Source organism: Rhincodon typus, chromosome 7 (assembly GCF_021869965.1).
Source record: "Rhincodon typus isolate 14 chromosome 7, sRhiTyp1.1, whole genome shotgun sequence".
NCBI lineage: Eukaryota > Metazoa > Chordata > Chondrichthyes > Orectolobiformes > Rhincodontidae > Rhincodon > Rhincodon typus.
Genome location: NC_063338.1, coordinates 14,393,666 through 14,414,673, shown reverse-complemented (window position 1 = coordinate 14,414,673; position 21,008 = coordinate 14,393,666). Strand labels below are relative to the sequence as shown.

The 21,008-nt window shown below is 42.9% G+C and overlaps 1 protein-coding gene across 1 annotated transcript in view; it reads right to left on the bottom strand.

Annotated features, from left to right (window-relative positions):
* Positions 1-315: 315 nt before the first annotated feature.
* Positions 316-21,008, bottom strand: part of LOC109910743 (carboxypeptidase O) — a 34,873-nt gene continuing 14,180 nt past the window's right edge. Inside the window, exons 4-11 of the mRNA XM_048599202.1 lie at positions 19,615-19,720; positions 19,421-19,522; positions 18,336-18,440; positions 12,703-12,813; positions 12,486-12,576; positions 7,682-7,884; positions 4,833-4,917; positions 316-720 (exon numbers count right to left, since the gene is read on the bottom strand). Of these exons, the coding sequence (XP_048455159.1) occupies positions 449-720; positions 4,833-4,917; positions 7,682-7,884; positions 12,486-12,576; positions 12,703-12,813; positions 18,336-18,440; positions 19,421-19,522; positions 19,615-19,720 (1,075 nt within the window). The 3' untranslated portion in view covers positions 316-448. The remainder of the gene's footprint in view (positions 721-4,832; positions 4,918-7,681; positions 7,885-12,485; positions 12,577-12,702; positions 12,814-18,335; positions 18,441-19,420; positions 19,523-19,614; positions 19,721-21,008) is intronic.

Below are 21,008 nucleotides of genomic sequence, written 5' to 3'. Positions count from 1 at the left end.
ATCCCACCACAGCAGATGGTGGAATTTGAATTCAATAAGTATCTGGAATTAACAATCTAATGATGTCCATGAATCTGTTGTCGATTCTTGGGAAAAACCGATCTGGTTCACTAATGTCCTTTAGGGAAGGAAACTGCCATCCTTACCTGGTCTGGCCTACATGTGACTACAGACCCACAGCAATGTGGTTGACTCTTAAGAGCCCTCTGGGCAATTAGGGATGGACAATAAATGCCGTGTAGCCAGCGACTCCCTCAGCCTGTGAATGAATAAAGGACTCTCTATGTTAAAAAAAAAAATTTCCTGAATTCTTCATTTGATTTATTGGTGAGTATCTTTTATTTTTATGGCTATTGGCTTCCACAAAGTCATCTTTTCTGCATCAAACCTAATGGAGCCCTTTATTATTTAAATAGGCCTACCCAGTTATCTGTCGGCCTTCTCTTTCCTACAGCGAATTCACAAAGTACATGCTTAATAAGCATGGGGTCAGCACACCTGACCACAGAGCTACAATGGTCGGAGAGGAGTTTGGGAAATGCTTGTCATGAACGTGCTCAATGATGGTCGTTACAGCAGCCATGGTTTCCTCACAGGTTGGCTGGATCTGATCTGCTGGGAGCAGGAACTGATGGGTCCCGTTGTCTCGGAGCTCGAAAGTATAGGAAAAGTCTATCCCAGCATCACCTGCCCAGTCCCGTGAGGAGCCAGATGAATAATCTGAAAGATGAAATGTTTCAGTACATGAGCTGACTACATGTACCATCCTCTTACCATTAAACACCGACTTATATTAACTCCTTTAATTTGGAACATCATTCCGAAGGTAGATCCTCCCCTTACTATTACCACTCCATTGGCAACAGTACCTGCCCTCAGCCCTGAACTCCAGAACAAAAACAAAAATTGCTGGGAAAAACTCAGCAACTCTGGCAGCATCTGAGGAGAGAAAGCAGACTTAACATTTCCCTGCTCTAGAGCGCTGGACCTGAAACATTAACTCTGTTTTCTCTCCACAGATACTGCCAGATCTGCTGTGTCTTTTCAACAATGCCTTTGTTTTTGTTTCTGATTTCCAGCATCTACTGTTCCTTGGTTTTTTTTTTGTTTACTCCGAAGATCTGGAGGTTGTCTATCCCAACACTCGTTTGCTCTCTAGATTGCAATTTCCCCTTTAAATTGTTAATTTTTGGCAAGCGTTTCACCTTTGTTCTGATATCACCTTTGCGGTTCCATGTTAAATAAGCACCTTCCTGAAAACTGCCTTGGAGCCCAGGGCCAGGGAGGGAAATCTTGGGTCTTGGTTGCTTCTCCAGTTTCCAGGTCCCCTTATCCCACCCCTTTTTTTAAACTCCTCGATAGCCCATCTGGTCTGTGCTTGTTCTTTACAAGAGAAATCCAGTCAATCCTACCCTCTCTGTAGATGTGAAGGTTAAGTGCATTGGCCATGCTAAATTGCCCATAGTGTCCAGGGATGTGTAGTTAGGTAGATTAGCCATGGGAAATGCAGGGTTGCAGGAATAGGATAAGGGAGTGGGTCTGGGTGGGATGCTCTTCGGAGGGTCGGTGTGGACCTGATGGGCTGAATGGCCTGCTTCCACATGGTAGGGATTCTATGATTCTCTCCTCACTGCCCTCCCACCCCATCCTTCCCTTTATTTTTCTCAAAGTATTTATCCAGCTTCCTTTCAAACATCTGCCACAATCTCATGAAAGAAATGGATTCCAGATCCTAACAATGCTTTGCATGAAAATTTCCCTTGTAAATCCATCTGATTAGTGACCTCTCAGCCACTCCTGAAATAGAATGAACAGAAACTGTCTAAACGCTACAGAATTTTTCACAAATCCCCTCAGGTTTCTTGGCTTTAAGGTAAGCAATCCCAGCCTCTCTGCCCTTCCTCATCCCTATTCAATTTCTAGTCAGATTTCTTCTGAGGATTTATCAAAGCCTTTACACCTCTTGGTTAAAGCACCAAGGCAGTTTGTCTGATGGGTCCTCATCAAAATCTTCAATGATTATGAATTTTTCATTGAAATTTAAAGCACGATACGCAAGGAAAACATTAATTTCCTAGACACCACAGTTTTCAAGTTGGCCACAAGACTACAGGCATAAATTAGCAAGAGAACTTTTTGTTTCAAAGTCACTGACATACAATTCTACACACAGAAAGCTATCACCACAAACACACTTCTGGAATGATGAGGTTACAGTTAAAGCGGCTGTATCGCATATTCACAGTGCTGGAATATTTAAATCCGACACCTACTGCCTTTTTTACTGTATCGCATGCAGGTAGTTCTCCTGTAATGCAACAGTTGCGTTCTTGCATGGCCTTGTGCTATAGAAAATCACTGTAGAAAGTCACCGTTACAGAGAAATCACTATAGAAAAATGCTATTAAGGGAAATCGCTATAGAAAATCGCGGTGTATGGAAATCACTAAAGAAAATCGCGATACCTGCACAGCAGAAAGTTCACGTTATCCAAATAGAGTCCACAATTCATTGGTTGCACTACAGCCAATTTGCATTAACGAAACACGTATTATACCAGAACTACCTGTATTGCAGTCTCAGATTTATATTTAACAATTGATACAGTGTTCATTACAATAGCATCCACTGCACTTTCCCATATAGTAGCTCCTGAACATATGTAGTATTAAGGCAGTAATTCTATAATCATTTGCAAGTAATTATTTACCTGAGCAATCCCCCGCTCCTAATTAGCAGAGTGTTTATTTTTTGTCAGGTTTGAAACTATTCTTTCCTTTTCGTAGCCTCTCTCTTACTCTCTTCCCTCCTCTTGCAGGCTCTTTCTCTCCCACATACCATCTTCATCCTCCCAATCTCCTTGCTGCCTGTCTCTCCTACCACAATTGTGGCCTCCCAGTCTCCCGTCCCCTCCGCCTCCTCATCTATATGCTACTCTTGCCTCCCCCAAGCCTCTTGTGGTCCCCTTCTTCGCCCTTGCCTCTCCCCAGTCACCGTCTGTCCCCAGCCCCTTTGCAGTTCCTTGTCTCATCTCAGTCCCTTTGCTGTTCTGTGTGTCTCTGCACCATCTCCCTTGTGGCCCTACCACCTCCTGCACCACCCCGCCCTGCTCCATGGACCCCTTTGTGCTGCACCCCCATCTTACCCAGTCCATTCTCACTCTAAAGCCCCATTACAGTCTCCACGTCTCTCTCACCACTTTGTAGCCTCCTCTATTTTTCCCTCAACCACCCCAGATCCAGCAGGCACCTTTGCAATGAGGTGGCTCCCAACTCCCCAACCCAGTCTCAGCGAAATGGTGTCTGGCACCTGACCTCTCCTCCAGGGAATTCCCACCCTTAGCTCTCAGACACTCAATCTTGACTCAGGGCACACCTCCTTGCCCCAACACACACCTCCTCCCCCACACCCCTCTCCTCCCCCCCACTCTTGGCCTCATGGCCCCATTCATGGCCTCAGCACCCTAGCTCTTAGTCTCCATCTCCTGGTCCCTCCCTTTTGTCTTTCCAATTTCTGTTTTTTTAACTGTCATCTGCAATGAAGTTTACAGTATCGTAGACTTCACTACCAGCAGTGTTGAGTCCAACAGCAAGAAGTTTATTTTAAACTTGTATAAAACCTTGGTTCAGCCTCAACTGGAGTATTATGTCTAATACCGACATTGGACTTTGGCAAGAATGTGAAGGTATTAGAGTGGCCGCAGAAAAGACCCAAAAGACTAATTCCAGTGATGAGGAACTTCAGTTATGTAGGTTGGCAAAATTGGGACTGTTCTTGAGGAAGAGAACATTGCCTTAGTCTTCCTTCTTCTCTGGTTTTCTTTAAGCCTCCCTCAGTCCACTGGTCAATGTTATTCATCCATCCTATTTTCTTCCTCTTTTGTTTTCACTCCCAATTCCTCCTTCAGTCATTGCCAGGACAAGCCTGTTGTTTCTTCACTTCTACTGTCCATGCTTGACCATCTTTCTCTCTTTGGCCTTACTTTGGAAAGTCGTTTGATCTCTGAACATTTACTCCTGATCTAAGCCACATACTTGTCACTCCTGTTCTTGCTCTTAGGAAGGCTTATGCCTAAACTGTTTACACATCTTTAGTTTTTAGGTGCCGTTTTACCCGAATCATGTGGTTCAGAAGGAGGCCATTTGGCTCATCGTGCCTGTGCTAGCTCTCTGAAATAGTTAACCAATTAGTACCAACCCCCCGTCCTTTTCTAGTCTATATCCTTAACTGCTTCACAATTTTGGGCTCATGTTTTGCCATCAGTCAATTTAATTCCTTCATTTCAACCACATTTAGGGTCCTTTATCTGATTAAGAGATTATCAAGCATTTAGAGATCACAATTCTTTACTGCCTCTCATCTTTGCTTACTTTTTTTAGAATTTTCTTTTCTATCAAACATAGACAGTGGACTTTTCTCCATCACCTGGCTAAGTTTCAGCAGGTACTATCACCCCACGATACAGCTTTCCTCAATGCACACAATTGTACTGTTAAAGTTGCTAACATTTTGTGACCACACTAGACTGCTTTTGTGCCCCATTAGTATTTGCTGGAATATTTGGAATTTTCTCAAGTGTGTTCATTATGGAACCTGGTGGTGAGTAATCATTTCAATCTGGGGCTTGCCTTTGAGAGGGAATTTGCCCTTCTAAACGATATTGACCATTGTAATGCAAAACAGCTCCTTCCTTCGTAATAAAATAAGCAGAATTGCTTTGTAGTTCAACTTCAGAGAAGCTTACATCGGAAGAGTCTCTAGATCAGAGCTGATCAAAGTGAGGTGCACAAGGAGCAAAGAGCCAGGTCAATAGCATAAGTGCTGAAACTTACACAGGATCCACGAGGAAGGCCCCACTTTGAACTTGGTCCCATGTTTCCGCTCCAAAGCATCAGCTGCTTTTTCTCCAACTCTCATCTGCAAAATAACAGGACAGCGTTGCTCAAACAGGAGGCCCTCACAGAGAATAACTCAAGAATTTAGAACAAGCTAGATGTAGCTTGGCTCAGTGCTGGTCAATATACTGTCTCAGGGGGAGGCAACCCCAGTTCTATTCTGAACCGACCGTACATATTTATAACAATGATTTAAACCAGCTTCTCTTTTGTTGCCTGTAGAACATGAAACCTGCTCTTACTCATGCAGGTCTACTTCTTTTAGACACAGGCTATAATGCAAGCACAGTGGTTAGCACTGCTGCCTCACAGCGCCAGGGACCTGGGTTCGATTCCACCCTTGGGCGACTGTCTGTGCGGAGTTTGCACCATCTCCCCATGTCTGCATGGGTTTCCTCCGGGTGTTCTGTTTTCCTCCCACAGTCCAAAGATGTGCAGGCTAGGTGGATTGGCCACATGCTAAATTGCCCGTAGTATTGAGGGATGTGCAGATTAGGTGGCTTATAGGGGGATGGGTCTGGGTGGGATGCTCTGAGGTTTGGTGTGGACTGGTTGGGCCAAAGGGCCTGATTCCACACTGTAGGGATTCTATAAGGAAAAAAATTTCCCTTCTCACAATAGAAGGTAGACAGGGTGGTTAACAAGACATTTAGCATGCTTGCCTTCATTGCTCAGACCTTTGAGTATAGGAGTTAGGACATCATGTTGAAGTGTATAGGATGTTGGTGAGGCCTCTTCTGGAGTACTGTGTGCAGTTCTGATCACCCTTTTATAGGAAGGATACTATTAAACTGGGGAGGGTTCAGAAAAGATTTACCAGGATGTCACTGCGAATGGAGGGTTTGAAATATAAAAATAGACTGGAAAGATTGGGACATTTTTTCACTGGAGCGTAAGGGTTGAGGGGTGACATTAAAGAGGTTTATAAAATCAAGAGGGGTGTCGATAAGATGAATGACAAGGATCTTTTTCCGATGGTGGAGGAGTCTAAAACTAGGGGACACATTTTTAAGTTGAGAGGAGAAAGATTTAAAAAGTACATGAGGCTGGTTCGTGTGTGGAATGAATTGCCAGTGGAAGTGATGGATGCAGATACAAAATTGAAAAGACATTTGGATAAATTCATGAATAGGAAAGGTTTGGAGGGATATGAGCCAAACACAGGCAGGTGGGACTAGTTTAGATTGGGAACGTGGTTGGTATGGACTGGTTGGACCGAAGGGTCAGCTTCCGTGCTGTATGACTCTATGACCAGCAGTTCAAATGTGAATGTTAGTCCCACAGCTAGGTGAAAGAAGCCATTCTTGATATGACTGGGTCTTTGCAACATTGGCACAGATTTGTGAATGGGAAGTGAAAACAGCGAGCTCAGACCCTGGCAGTGAAAATGCACATGTAAGTCAGGTATGGTCCCTGCTAGTCATGTAAGTGGTGAAGGGATGGATTCAGAACGTGGGGTGCCCTGGATTTCCTTGTGGGACCCGGACAGACACTGCCGTCCCCTCACTATTCCATTCTTCCACAAAGAAAACCAGCTCAAAAGAAAATCTAGTGAAACTGTCATGAAAACTCCCTTGCCAGGGTCTCCTTTAGCCCCATGACCCAATTGATTGGATCCCAAAGAGCCTGGCTTGCGTATTGGAAGGCATTCCGCACTAGCTTAGGTGAATGGCCTTGCTAACAGCAATTTATCATTGCAGATTAGGGATGAAACAGAGTGAGAATGTTGCTCCCATTTCAGCTTAATTGCTCCCCCTTTTCCCTAACCACACATACCCCTGCGACCACCAACCCACTTCCTGGTGTACCTCAACCTAAATCAGGTCCCATATCTCAAAATAGGTGCTATCTGGAAATTGAAGTAAATGATTTTCTGCTTCTCTCATTCACTGCGTCTTGGTCATCAGATGTCTCAATGGACAAAGACTTAAAGGTGGCCACAGTCTAGCTCTTTTGTAGTGCCAGCCCTGATCCCCAGAACCTTTTCAAGAGGATTTAAAATGTTCATGCCCATGGAAATGTGTCAGTAGATGATTTTACAATAGGTGGTTTTAGTAAATGATCCAATGCAGACTGAAGTTACAACCCGCTTTGGACTAGATTCTGAGTGAATGGAGTGTCTTGTGTCCCACCTCCAATGGCAATACAATCCAAATTGTCTAAGTAATCTGCTGTTAGTTGCTAAATCTGAATGGGGCTGAAGATCAAATAGTGCTAGTAGTGGCTTAGCATTGTGGGCTCAAAGCCCATTCCAGAGATCTGGATGGGTAATCTAGACTGGCATGTTGCATTATTGGAGGCAACGTCTTTCAGATGAGGTGGTAAACTGAGGACCCAACTCTCCTGAGAGTCCTGGCCAGCATTCATCCCTCAACTCACCTCACCAGAACAGATGGCCTGCTAGCTAATATTTTGCCTTTTGTTGGATCTCGATCTTATTTCCTACAGTTGTGTTTACACTTCAAAAAGCACTACATTGGCTATAAAGCACTTTCAGGCGTCTGGAGGTCAGAATAAATCCTATACAAATACAAGTCATTTTATTTTTTATTTTGAATGTGCTAATTTATTATATGACATTACACTTTGTGTTTAACTCATCCCTCAATCTGCATCATAGTTTGGAATATCAATCATTCCCAGGGTTTGGTGGTTTCTGGACTATACTGACTGTAAATAAGGTTCCTTTGTCCCAGATAATCTGATGCCTAATCTGCAGAGCAACTGGGTAATTGCAAAACCTAGAATTTAGATTGCCATCCCCTCCGCTAGGGAAGATGTCTCACCATTTCCTCGTGGTTATTGGCTGTTGTGTTTGTGTACCCATATGGAGTAAGAATCAGCTGTCCATAGGAGTGAATGGTCAGGTAGCACAAAATATCCTGTAGATGGTCACGGAGAAAAGTAGCAACCGCAATGGTCTCTGGTTCAGACTCTGGTGCTGAACCACAGTGGGTGTTGGAACAGCAGTTTCTTGAAGCTCCAATACCTGAAGCAAAGTATGAAGTACACAGTTTCAAAGGAAAGCAGCAATATGATGTATACATCCCTTCGTTCCCCCCATTCTTGCTAATTTGTCCCCAAAACCTTTCACTGTTAACCGTTGCCCCTCAGCAGCTAAGGTCACACACACATTGTGCAATTTTCTCTGTGAACCTCTCTGTCTCAGTCTGTAACTTGAAGAAATCTCCTTAAAAACTGTCTGTTTGAGCAAGCTATTATACACTTATCCTGACATCTCGTTGGCTATCAAGTATCATGTGAACATTGCCCCTACAAAGCTCTTTGGGACATTTTACCATGTTAAAAAGTCTTGTGAATATAAGTTGCTGTTGTGTGGTTCTTTGAAATGAAGAAACAAGGACCATAGCTTCTAGTTCACTTTGCTTCTCTGGAATGTGTGGGGTGGGGATTCTGGGAAGGGGTTGGCTTGGTATTTGTAAGGGACAGGGTCAACAGCACTGGGAGAATGTGGCATTCTACTTTCATCCCAGATCCCTTCCTGTCAACGTTGGGGGTGCTAATCTACTGCAAGGAGTACAGCACATTCAAGAAGGCAGCTCACCACCCACTTCTTCAGAATGAGCAATAAATGCTGGTCCAGCCAGCGACACCCACATTCCCTTGTACAAATAAACAAAGAAGGATGTGCAGACCAGACCAAATTCAGAGTGAACTTTCCTGGAACGACGTCCCACATTCCCAGCAGGAGAACGGGACCAGTGTGAAGTATTTTATTTCCAACACCATATGGATTTCCTGGATGGAATCAAGAGCCAGCTCAGTTTTGTTGCATCGTGGGGATTCTGTCAAATGGAGACAGCACCAACTGTAGTTCAATTTAGGCCCTTATAGGGCTCAGTTTTCCATTTGGGATTAGGACCAAAGGTTATGGATTATGGGCCAAGTGCAGGCAGGTGGGACTAGTTTAGTTTGGGATTATGGTTGGCATGGTCTGGTTAGACCGAAGCGTCTGTTTCTGTGCTGTCTGATTCTCTGACTATACGACTATGACCCAGATATCAGGATCAAATTTGAACTCAACCCAGAACCTTATCAGGAGTAAGCACCTGACACAAGTTTTGGTGAGCTTTAATTATTGAGCAGAGAGTATTAAATCAAGGTGAGAGTGCTCCTAGGCCTGGAGGGCCAGAGAGCAGTCCTCCAACAGTAAATGATTGATAGTGCCAGCCGCTGAGTTGGCATCTGCCAGTGCCTACGCCAAGAGAGAGGGGGAAGAGGCCACCTCCCAACAGGAAGATCCTCTGAAGATTAGATTAAAAGAAAATTGATTTTGAGCAGCCCAACTTTCAGGTTGTGATTGTGGAGAGGTACCTGTGATTTTAGAGCTTTGGCAAGTAGAGAGTATGGGGGAAAACCCCTAAAGGGACCCTTTGCAAAGAACTGCAGGTGCTGAAGACCTGAAGAAAAAAGCAAAAATTGCTGGAGAAACTCACCAGGACTGGCAGCATCTGTGGAGAGAAAGCAGAGTTAACATTTCCAGTCCCAGTGACCATTCTACATAAGAACTGCAGATGCCAAAGATCTGAAACAAAAATAGAAATTGCTGGAGGAACTCAGCACATCTGGCAGGAGCTGTAATGAAGGAGGAATTAATATGTTAACTCTGCTTTCTGTTCACAGATTCGGTCAGTTTTACTGAGTTTTTGTTTATGTTTCTGCCCTCGGTCTGTTGGGCTTAAACCTATTTGCCACACCACAGCCACTAGATGGTGTCAGTGTATCACTTACCCAACATACTTTTGACGCCAAACACACACCCTTGGAACAGTAAGCCGAAGGATAAAAAAATACAGACTGGGGTTTCCTGAAGTGAACTACACAGTCCAGTTTGTGCTATTAAAGCTGACTTGATGTGTCTTCCGGGTGTGGATCGTCTATTTGTTGGAAGTGCTTTACAATCTCTGGAAGAGGCACTTCTAATTGATTTTACAATCTGTGATGCAAGCTCAGCGGAGATTATGATTTCACGAGCAGACTGGGAGCTAATTAGGAACTCAACAACTTGTGCATGTTGAAAGCTAAACATCCTGTTACAAGGTGTTCTGGCAATGCGAGTTGGCTGTAACGTGATTGGCAAATAGGGGAACGGTATTTGTAAAACGCAAACTTGTGTTGGTTATAACGCGATTCTGTGAAGTTTGGATTGTATGGATTGCTATTTACCAGCACTTTTTTGAACACAATGTTACTCAGGTTTACAACACATTTTAATCCTACGATTAACTTCAATGCCAATGGGCTACAAAGGAAAGAAAGGTCAGATTCCTCTGCTTCACTTACCTCAAAATCTATTCAGAAGTCTATGCCAATGGAATGTCAGGTCAGATCAGCATTTAAATGGAGGAGGGAGTTTTACTAAAAATTGCCAACATGTCAATTTCGGAGGAGTTTCATGGAGGGCTGCTGGCTGTGAGCTCTATCTCACACAATTTTGCACTGCTCACCTCTTTTGGATCATACTTGCACTATCATGCAGTACTAAAACAAAGTTGCCGGAAAAGCTCAGCAGGTCCTCAGAAGGGTCACCGGACCCGAAACTTTAACTCTGTTTTCTCCTCCACAGATGCTGCCAGACCTGCTGAGCTTTTCCGGCAACTTTGGTTTTGTTCCTGATTTACAGCATCCTCAGTTCTTTTGGTTTTTATCATGCAGTACAGACCATCGCTGGGATTTCTTTTTTCACTACCTCACATTCTGACGAATTCTAGCCCCTCAGCTGCTCCACTGTCCCACCCTGACCCCTGCACTTAAAATGCTGGAAATTTGAAACACTAAACAGTCACAATCAGCTTCTGCAGAACTGGACAAACAGGTAGAAAGTAGCAGCGTACACACAGTACTAGATCAGTACTAAAAACACACTTACCGGAAAAGTTACTAGATCAGTACTAGATCCTTAAAGACAGATACTTCAGGACGTCTCAGTAGATATTAAATAGATAATGTTAAATTGCTCAATTAGGGCAGAGCTGAATAAATACCAGAGATTGAGGTGTGGAAGTTCACCTGGTGTATAAGACAATCCCACTTTATTGATGCGAAAGATCATGTTTTGGCCTACTTTTGGTTTTAAGTCAACCCACTCCCCTCCTTTTCTGGTAAGAAATGCTGTACTCACATTAATCATCAGCTTAAATTTTTCACTTTCTAAATGCATATTTTACAAATATAAGTACATATTTTACTCACTTCATAAATCAGCATGTGGCATCAAGCAGATTTGATTGTCTAGATTCTGTACAGGGGTTTAAACACAAGGAAGAACGTGCAAGGCAAAGGATGAACAGAAATGGATCCTCTGCTTGTTTCAAAGTAAAAGTCATATCATTTGCTATCTACTCCCCAAAGCCAAAATGTGATGGAATACTCCCCACTTGCCTGGATGAGTGCAGCTGCAACAACACTCAAGAGGCATCCAGGACATAGCAGCCGACATAACAAGGTGTAGAGCTAGATGAACACTGCAGGCCAAGCAGCATCAGAGGAACAGGAAAGCTGACATTTTGGGCCTAGACCCTTTTTAGACCCGAAACGTCAGCTTTCCTGCTCCTCTGATGCTGCTTGGCCTGCTGTATTCATCCAGCTCTACACCTTGTTATCTATGTAATTTAGTGGATGGACAAGAGGATGACCTTGGAGATTCATCATAGGTTTGGAGTGACTGTTTTATGAGGAGAAGTTGAGTAGGTTGAGCCTTTAGTCACTGACGTTTTGAAGCATGAGAGAAGACCTTATTGAAACATACAAGACTCTTATGGGACTTGATGTGGGGAGAGATTGTTTGCTGTTGTGGGAGGGTCTAGAATCAGTGGGTATAATCTTAGAGTAAGAGGTCACCCATTTAAGACAGAGATAAGGAGGAATTTCTTCTCTCAGCAGGTAGTGAATCTATGGAATTCTTTCCTGCAAAGGTCTGTAGAGGCTGAGAGAGATTTTTAATCAGTAAGGAAATCAAGAGTTATTGGGAAAAGGCAGGAAGTTGTAATTGAGGAGTATTAGATCTGCCTTAATCTTGTTGAATGGCAGAACAGACTCAGTGGGCTAAACAACCTACTTCTGCTCCTACATCTTATAATTGGTTGTGAGGGATGATTCTGAAACTGAAAGCACCAAATCTAATCCAGAGTGGCATTGTTATGATGATGCTACAGCTAATGCAACTCAAAATGAATATGAGGGACTAGCGTTGGATTCTGAAATCGATTTTTTTTTTACAAATTGGTGAAAGTATCCTTGTAAAATTAATTAATTCAACAAGAGCATTATATATATATTTAATTTGAATTGCCAGTGTCTTTGTTTTACATCTCAGAATGACAACCACCTACCCTGTGCCAGTCGTTCCCATTTTATACTTAAACTTCAGCCCAGTTTGTGAAAGGGTTTTGTAAGGGTTCAAGTAAGTCAACCTACACACCGTGATGTACGATAGTAACAAGGTAGACAGAGTAATTGATGGGAAGACAGAAACAATAGAGGGAGGGGATGGCTCATTCATAAATAGAGAATAATGTAAAGGATATGGATGTAGATGCAAAAGGCAAGATTTTTGAGAACATCACTTACTGCACCATTGTGAATCAAAATTCCTGTTGAGATCAGTTCCAAAACAAGTGCTGTTATCACATGGAGACATGGATTTTCTCCATAAACGGTCCTAGAAATAGAGGGATTTTGAATCTAGTGTACAGTAATGAAATGTACTGAGACAAGTTTCACAGGATTGCTGGTAGGTCATTGTGTTTCAGTAGTGTTATGTAATAATGGTCTGGTTTGCACTTACTGTTGTCCAGGAGTAAATGTAACCATCAATATTCAGAACTGGCAGGACGTAGAAGTCAATGTGTTGGAGGAAGCGATCTGTTTGAGGGTCTGCAGTGTAGGTCTCTAGTACCTGGCATGCACACACAAACAAAGCGAGATTATAGAAGGAGAAGGTTAGAAGTATTTGATAGAGTTTCTTTTTCAGGGATCCTCATCCTGACTGTCAGCAGTGCTGTAGATCAGTGTTTATTGTTAAGTGGAACCCCAAGATTTTACATGCTTGCCAATGAAATGCAATCACAGGCACCACTGCTAATGATCAAATTATTATTTCATTTTGTAGGCAGTAAATTGCATGGAAAGGATTGGAGGATGCAGAGATACTTCAGTGTGATTTGGACAAGTTGAGTGAGTGTGTGGGGCAAATGCATAGTAGGTGATGTATAATATGGATCAATGGGACATCGTCCACTTTGGTAGTTAAAAATAGGAAGTCAGACTATTATCTGAATGGCAATAGATTGCGAAAGGGGGAGGTGCAATGAGACCTGGATTTCCTCATACAACAGTCACTGGAAGTAAGCTTGAGGTGCATCAGGCAGTGAAGAAGGGAAAAGGTATGCTGGCCTTCATAGCAAGTAGATTCTAATACAGGAACAGGGATGTCTTACTGTAATTGTACAGGTCCTTGACCACAACTGGAGTATTGTGTGCAGTTTTGCCTCCTTATGTGAGGAAGGATGTTCTGGCTATGGAGGGAGTGCAATGAAGGTTTGCCAGACTGATTCATGGGACGGCAGGACTGATGTATGAAGTGAGACTAGACTGGTTACATTCAATGGAGTTTAGAAGAATAAGGGGAGGTCTCAAAGGAACCTATAAAATCTAACAGGATTAGACAGGTTATATTCAGGAATGGTGTTCCTGATGGCTGGGAAGTCCAGAAGCAGGGGTTGTAGGCTAAGAGACAGAGTAGACTATGTCAGGTCTGAGATGAAGAAATCTCAATTTGTTCACCTTGTGAATTTTTCACAGGAAGTGGTTGAGGCCAAAACATTGAATGTTTTCAAGGAGTTAGCTATAGTTCTTAGGCCCAAAGGGATCAAAGAGTGTGGGGGGAAAGCAGGAACAGGGTATTGATTGGATGATCAGCCATCATCACACTGAATAGCAGAGCAGGCTCGAAGGACCAAAAGGCCTATTCTCGTTCCTGATTTCTACGTTTCACATCTGAGCAATAAAACTTGTTCCCAGCAAAATCATTGCTATTTTTAATGACTTTAATTGTTTCCATTCATGGTGAATATAAAACTAAAATGTATGTGAATGTAAAAATACACGTTCTTGGAAAATATTGTTTGTATTATGGTGGAACTAGGGTTTTTTCCACAAAATGTTTGGTTGAACATAAGATTTAAAAAGTTCAGAACCACTGCTGTAGGTGCCTAGGATCTCCTGACCACCCACACTGAATTTCAACAGTCAGAAGTGGCTTCATTTCCCAGTACTGACATCTGGCACCATTGCAAGCAAATAATTCAGTCAAAAGAAGACAGATTCTATCAGTTTTGTTAATTTCTCAGTCCTGTCCATTTTCACTATGTTTTGAGCTAGTCCTTCGTAATGAAGAATTTACTTTGGAATTTATGTTGGCCCTTAACGTGTAGTCAATGTCAATAATTTCCATTGACTTAGAAGAAAGCTGCACCATCGAACACACTTCCTGGTAAGAATTTTTCCTCCATTGGAAGGAAATTGATTGTGACATTGTATAAAGGGAATTCCAAGTGTTTAGCTACAGTGATGGTGTCAAGCTGTCTAAGCAGCCAATCACATAACAGTATCTCCACAGACAGGAAACCAGGTAATGAAAAACACAAATAATCCACTTTTTAAAAAAGGTACAGGGATCTTAAGTAAGGTTAGGATCATATACACATGGTTTAGGTAGCAGGTGAAAAAAAATCACAAACAAGCTCATTTCAAAGATCTAGCTCATGATTAATCATAACAGAGAAATTTAATAACATTCTACAACAGTTCAGAGTTTAACCCATCATCATGCAAATATTCAAGACCCCCATTAGAAGGCCTGTTACACATCATTGAACAAGGGTTAACTTTTTTGGGGGGCTTCTGATATCAATAATGGAGACATTGTGACACAGTGGATAACAATCACTGACTGAGCCTAAAGTTTCAGGTTTGAGTTCCTTCTCTGGGACTTGCTGCTCAGTGAATTGTATTCAGAGCACGTCTGAAAAAGGTTACTTATCGATCTGTAAATCCCTGTAATCTGTCTGTCTCAGATAGTAAGAGCAGGGCAGTCTCCTGATCAGCCACCCTTGATGTGGAATGATGCCTCTCAAACCGCAGCCTTTGGAAGCAGATTAGAGACCTGTTCCAGGAAAGATCTAGTCAAAGGAACAGATGTAAGCACATGCTTTGTTTACCTCATGTTTCACTAAGAGACGGAGAAAGCTCCTCAACTTTATGTAGATAATACAGTTTCAAAGAGACAATTGTCAGATTAATGATTGCTGGCTTCATGGGGGAATGGAGTTGGGGCCATAGGGAGGGTTCACAGTGCAACATTTGCTGACCAGCAAATGACAAATCTCAATTTTGGGTTTTCCACTTTAATCTGAGATTGCATTAAATCCTGAGACTAAGGTCAGATTCTGAGAGGTAATTGCCAGTAATATGAACAGCATGTTTGCAAAAATTTTCCAAATTCAAGGCCGTTCAGTTCTGTCCTTCCTGAGCTTCTATCAAGTGCCCTCTATACTAACTTTCCTTACTATGATACAACTGGATATAATTGCATTTGTTATTGGCAAGACCAGCATGAACTATTTTATACTCTCAGTGTTAATCTGAAATGCTATTTATCTTGAGGTCTCTGAGCAATGCCTTTCTGTTGGGAATACTCTGCTTTTTCTGCATGATCTGATACTATCTGTGACTTTGTATATTCTTTTACAAAGCTGCTGCCATTAGGAAAAAACAACTATTACTATTAATCTGCACTATCTGCAAATTCAGTTCATTATCTGCTCATTGATTATACTCTAGGACAGCTTTTCCATGGAGTGGCTATATCCTGCAGATTTTGTCTCTCCTGCCCTTATTTTTTGCGGAAGATGGGAAGTCCGCATTTCTGAGAGGAGATTCTGCACAGGATCGGGGGTCTCTCGGTGATACAGAGCTATACTTCCATTCTGAAAGTTCACTTGTAGCATAGAACTGCCAAAGGAAAACAAACCACATCCCCTTTTCACAGCCATCAGCTGCTGTGTTCTGAAATATGAACATCTACATTGACAGTTGCTGTCAAACTGTTGTTCTCAATCTATGGGCTCCATCTCCACCTATTGTTTAGTCCTTCCCCTTCCCCACCTCATCTTCAGCATATATACCAACATTTTTCCACACGCAATCAGTTCTGAGGAAGGGTGACTGGACCCACAACGTCAGCTCTGCCTCTCTTCACAGATGCTGCCAGACCTGCTGAGTTTCTCCAGCAATTTCTGCTTTTCTTTCTGCCTTCTTCAATACATGTCTATGCATCAACCTGGCTGTACCTTCATACCATATCCTACACCCCTGCACATCCCATTCCATCCCTGTGAGGTGGTCAGGTTTGGTGGAGGGGAGGTGTGTGTCGAGGGCCCTGAGGAGGGAGTTGCCAGTTTGGGTCTGGCAGAAGAGGAGGGAAAGGGGATTTGTGTCATGGCAGGTGGTATTGGGTCATGTCCTGCAGGGAGGATGTGAAGAGGGGTTGCATACTCCAAAAGGGCAGAATTGAGAGGTCAGATTTGATGGCGTGGTATGTAGTGTGGGGGTGGGGATTGAGATATGAGGGGGAAGGGGCATTGAGTCTTGTGGCAGGAAAGGGCTCACAATTGGAAACAAAAACAAAAATTGCTGGAAAATCTCAGTGGGTCTGGCAGCATTCTTGGTGAGAAATCAGAGTTAACGTTTTGGGTCCAGTGATCCTTCCTCAGAACTGATGGTACCTAGGAACAGGTTGTTTTTTTATGCAGATGATGGGGAAGAGGGAGGGGATAAGGAGTAAGCAATAGGTGGCAATAGAGCACAAAGAGAGAGAAGAACAGTTCGACAACAAAGGAGTGAATAATGGTCAGCCTAGGACAATGAGCAGTTGCTAATGGGGAATATTAGTGGCTAACAACAGGTTGTGTGTAATAGCAGTCCATGTGATAACAAGGGCTGGTGTGTGGTAATTAGGATAAGGACATGGGAGAAGGTGTTGCAAGCCCTAACGTTGTTGTACTCGATATCGAAAGGCTGTAGCATTCCCAAGTGGAAAGTGAGGTGCTGATCTTCCAGCTTGCGCTGAGCTGCGTTGGAGTATTGCAGCAAGCCTGAGTCAGAGATGTTGGCTAGGGAACACGATGCTGTGTTGAAGTGGTGTTTGGTCTGGGATTGGGTCTGGTCAGAGACCACAGGGTGGTAAGGGAGATCAGTTCTCAGTTGTGTGCAAGGGGAGTTGTAGGTGGGGCATATGTGAGGTAAGTATGGGGTCAATTTAATAGTTACTCAGGAGCTAGACTATACATTTAACAGCCTAACTTTTCCCATGTATCTATTTTATGCAATTTCATTAGAAGTATTGGAATTCTCCTGCAGACTTTCAGAGGGTTTCAGGTGTAGTGGGATTGCCCAGTGAAATGTTCAAAATCCGAGGCAATTCCTATGGAGTGTGCTAAAATGGGAATGCTGCAGGAACCCAATGCATAACTCCCATCTACGCTCATGAACTGACTGTCTGGACAGTGGAAAATATGTACCCGTTGTTTTTTCTTTATTCAATCATGAGATTTGGACTTTGGTGGTTAGACCAACACTTATTGTCTATCCCTAGTTACTCACAGGGCAGTTAAGATTCAACCACATTACTATGGGTCATTTCTTTATTCATTCATGGGATATGGGCAGCACTGGCTGGACTAGAATTTATTGTCCATCCCTCATTGCCCAGAAGGCAGTTGAGAGTCAACCATATTGCTATGGGTCTGGAGTCACATGTAGGCCAGACCAGGTAAGGATGGCAGTTTCCTTCCCTAAGGGACATTACTGAACCAGAGGGATTTTTACAACAATCAGCGATGGATTCATGGTCATCATCAGACTCTTAATTCCAGATTTTTTAAAAAATTGAATTCAAATTCCACTATCTGCCGTGGCAGAATTCAAACCCAGGTTCCCAGAACATTACGTGGGCCTCTAGAATAACAGTCCAATGATAATACCACTAAGCTATTGTCTCCGCTTAGTTACATGGAGTTACATGTAGTCCATACAAGGCAAGGAGAGTCAGTTTCCTTCCTAAGGAAGTGAACCAGATGGGTTTTTATGCTAATTGACAATGGTCACCATTTGGCTTGCTCTTTTAAAAAAAATTCTAGGTTTTTACTGAATTCCAATTTCATCATCTGCAATGATAGATTTCATAACCATGTTCCCAGAACATTAGCCCACAGTTCTGGATTACAAGTCTGCTGTTAATGTCCTACTACGCCGCCTCCCCTGAGCTCAAGGCAAATTTAACCTCTCCAATATTGAGAATATTCAGAGGGTTGGAACCTGAGAGTTTCTATTCCAGGTCTATAGTAAGGAGACACTCACCTCCCTCACAAACCACTGGCAGAAAGCAGGAGCAATCCACTCCCTGGCATGAATTCCGCAATCCATCCAGATAATCTTCTTGGGTTTGTCGGATTTTCTACTGATCTGCAAACAAAACAGACAGAAGATGAAGGGACTCACTGGCTGTTACATCGGTTTGGGTGGGGGTTATTGGGATCACAGCAACTCTCACAGGAGGAAGTATGATGTGTAGGAAAGGCTCTGGTGCCCAGTGGGATAGAATTACTGCTATTTGGCAGCTGAAAATTTCCAGTGTCCCCTCAGAGACAAATACCTTGGCTGGAGGAACCATTGTAGAGGACAAGAATGACCTTGTTACAGGCTTTAGGTTTGCTGCTGTCTGGATGATATCTATTGTCTTAATGGTATCTTAAAATGTATACAACACACATCTGTTAATTGCTGTAGCACATGGAGCCATGACTACTTATATCCAATGAGCTCAGACAATCAGAGAGGTCCATTTGTGATCCAATAATGTTCTGAAGGGTAATATTTATCTCATGGCACTAACTTCAATGCACATCCCTTCCAAATCTTAACATTCCCCATCCGACTGGCATCTAATAGAAATGAGATTCTACCATTCCAGGGTCCCGGGTTAAAGTGAATCCTAAGATCAAGAAATGAAAGTTTCCTTTCCCCAATGGTGTGAGTAGGTGAAATATTGTCACATTATTTTTTGACTGCCTAAGATTTGAGTTTCAAATCCAGTCAATGGTCTAGACAAACAAAGGTCAAACGTCCTTGCAGGATATTTAACTCAAATTAGCTGAGGCCAGATAGACATGATAACTGTCTTCTCTCATGCAATTTCAGCTATTCACCTCAACTGTACAACATTGTTCTAGGGCAAAAGTACCCAAAGTAATTGGGAAGCTGGTTGAGATGATCCAAGGATAGAAATTATGGGAAAGTATTGTCATATGGATGTAACAAGATTGGTGGGGACTGGGCTGCTGTCTGGTGAAGTCCATTGATGGGACAATATTGGTGAGGGCGGTTAATTCAGAACCAATAATAAAATAGAAGAGGAATACTTGAGTACAACACTCACTGAATACCTTCAGATAATACATCGGCCGTTTCTGGTAAGTTATCCCCAGTAGATGCTGTGTCACCAACTCCTTATAGCTTTCCTTCATTTGTTCCATCCACTGGTATATCTGAGTGTTTGAGAGAGAAAAAGGTGAAGGATGTTTTTGAAGTGTGAAAAGGAAAAAGATTCAATTCATTTCTCTTCTTAGGTAAGACTTACCTCTTCCATTGGGTGATACTTGGTGTAGCTGTGTGCATTGAAAGCCTGCTTATCTTCGCTCTGTACTTGACTGTCCAGGAGATCTTGAATATTTTCTGTCAAAACACTGATGAATCAGAGTGAGACACATTGGTATAAAAATAATGGGAAAAGATGTCTGGGCTGACGTATGAAAAGAGACTGGCACTATATTCATTGATGTTTAGAAAAATGAAGGGTGATCTCCTACAAACCTATAAAATTCTAACAGGACTACACAGGATAAAGGAAAGAAGTGTGTTTCTGTTAGCAAGGAATCTAGAATGTATCTCTGACCGTTCACAGAAAGGTGGAGATTAGCTGCCTTCTTGGACTGCTGCAGTCAATATGATGTAGGTACAGCCACAATGCCATTAGGGAGGGAGGTCTAGGATTGTGACCAGACTGTCAGGATAGTGCGTGGCTTGGAGGGCAACTCACAGGTGGTAGAGTTCCTGTGCAACTGCTGCCCTTGCCCTTCTAGATGGTAAAGGCTGCAGGATTGAAAGTTGTTGTCAGTGGAGTCTTGATGAGTGGTGCAGTGCAGTTTGAAGACGGCCACATTCCTGCTACTGTGCATCTGTGGTGCAGGGATTTGATGTCGAAGGTTTTGGATATGGTGCCAATCAAGCGGGCTGCTTTGTCCTGGGTGGTGTCAAGCTTCTTAAGTTTTGTTGGGCCTGCACTCATCCAGATGAGTGGGGGGTATTCCATCACACTCCTCATCTGTGCCTTGTAGATGGCTTTGGGCCATCAACAGAATTCCTAATCTCTGACCTGCTGTTGTAAGTGATACTATGTATTTGGCTCATCCAGTTCAGTTTCTGGTCCATGGTAACTTCCAGGATGTTGATAGTGGGGGATTCAGTGATGGTAATGGCATTGAATGTCAAGGTGTGATGGTTAGATTCTCTCTTGTTGAAGATGGTCATTGTGTGGTCCAAAAATAATGTGCCAAGCTCAAGTTTCAGGCCTTGTTATCAGCCTAGCCTATGTTTGTCAAGGTCTTGCTGCATAAAGCTATGGACCACTTTCATATCTGTGTAGTCACAAATGGTGCTGAACATTGTACAATCATCAATAAATATCTCCACCTCTGACATTTGGAAAGAGAGAAGGTTGTTCATGTAGCTGGACCATCACCCAATTGGGTCCAGGAAACTCCCCTGAGGAATTTGCTACCTCATTTGGTTAAATGCTGCCTTGCTGTTGAGGGCAGTCATTCTCACTTCATTTCAACTTTCAGCTTGCGTTCAGACTTTACTGTCCAAATATGTAAAAATATCATGAGCTGACTGGCCCTGGCAGAACCCAAGCTGAGTGTCAGTTAGCAGGTTGCTCCTGAGTAAGTGCTCCATGGTAGCACCTTGTACAAC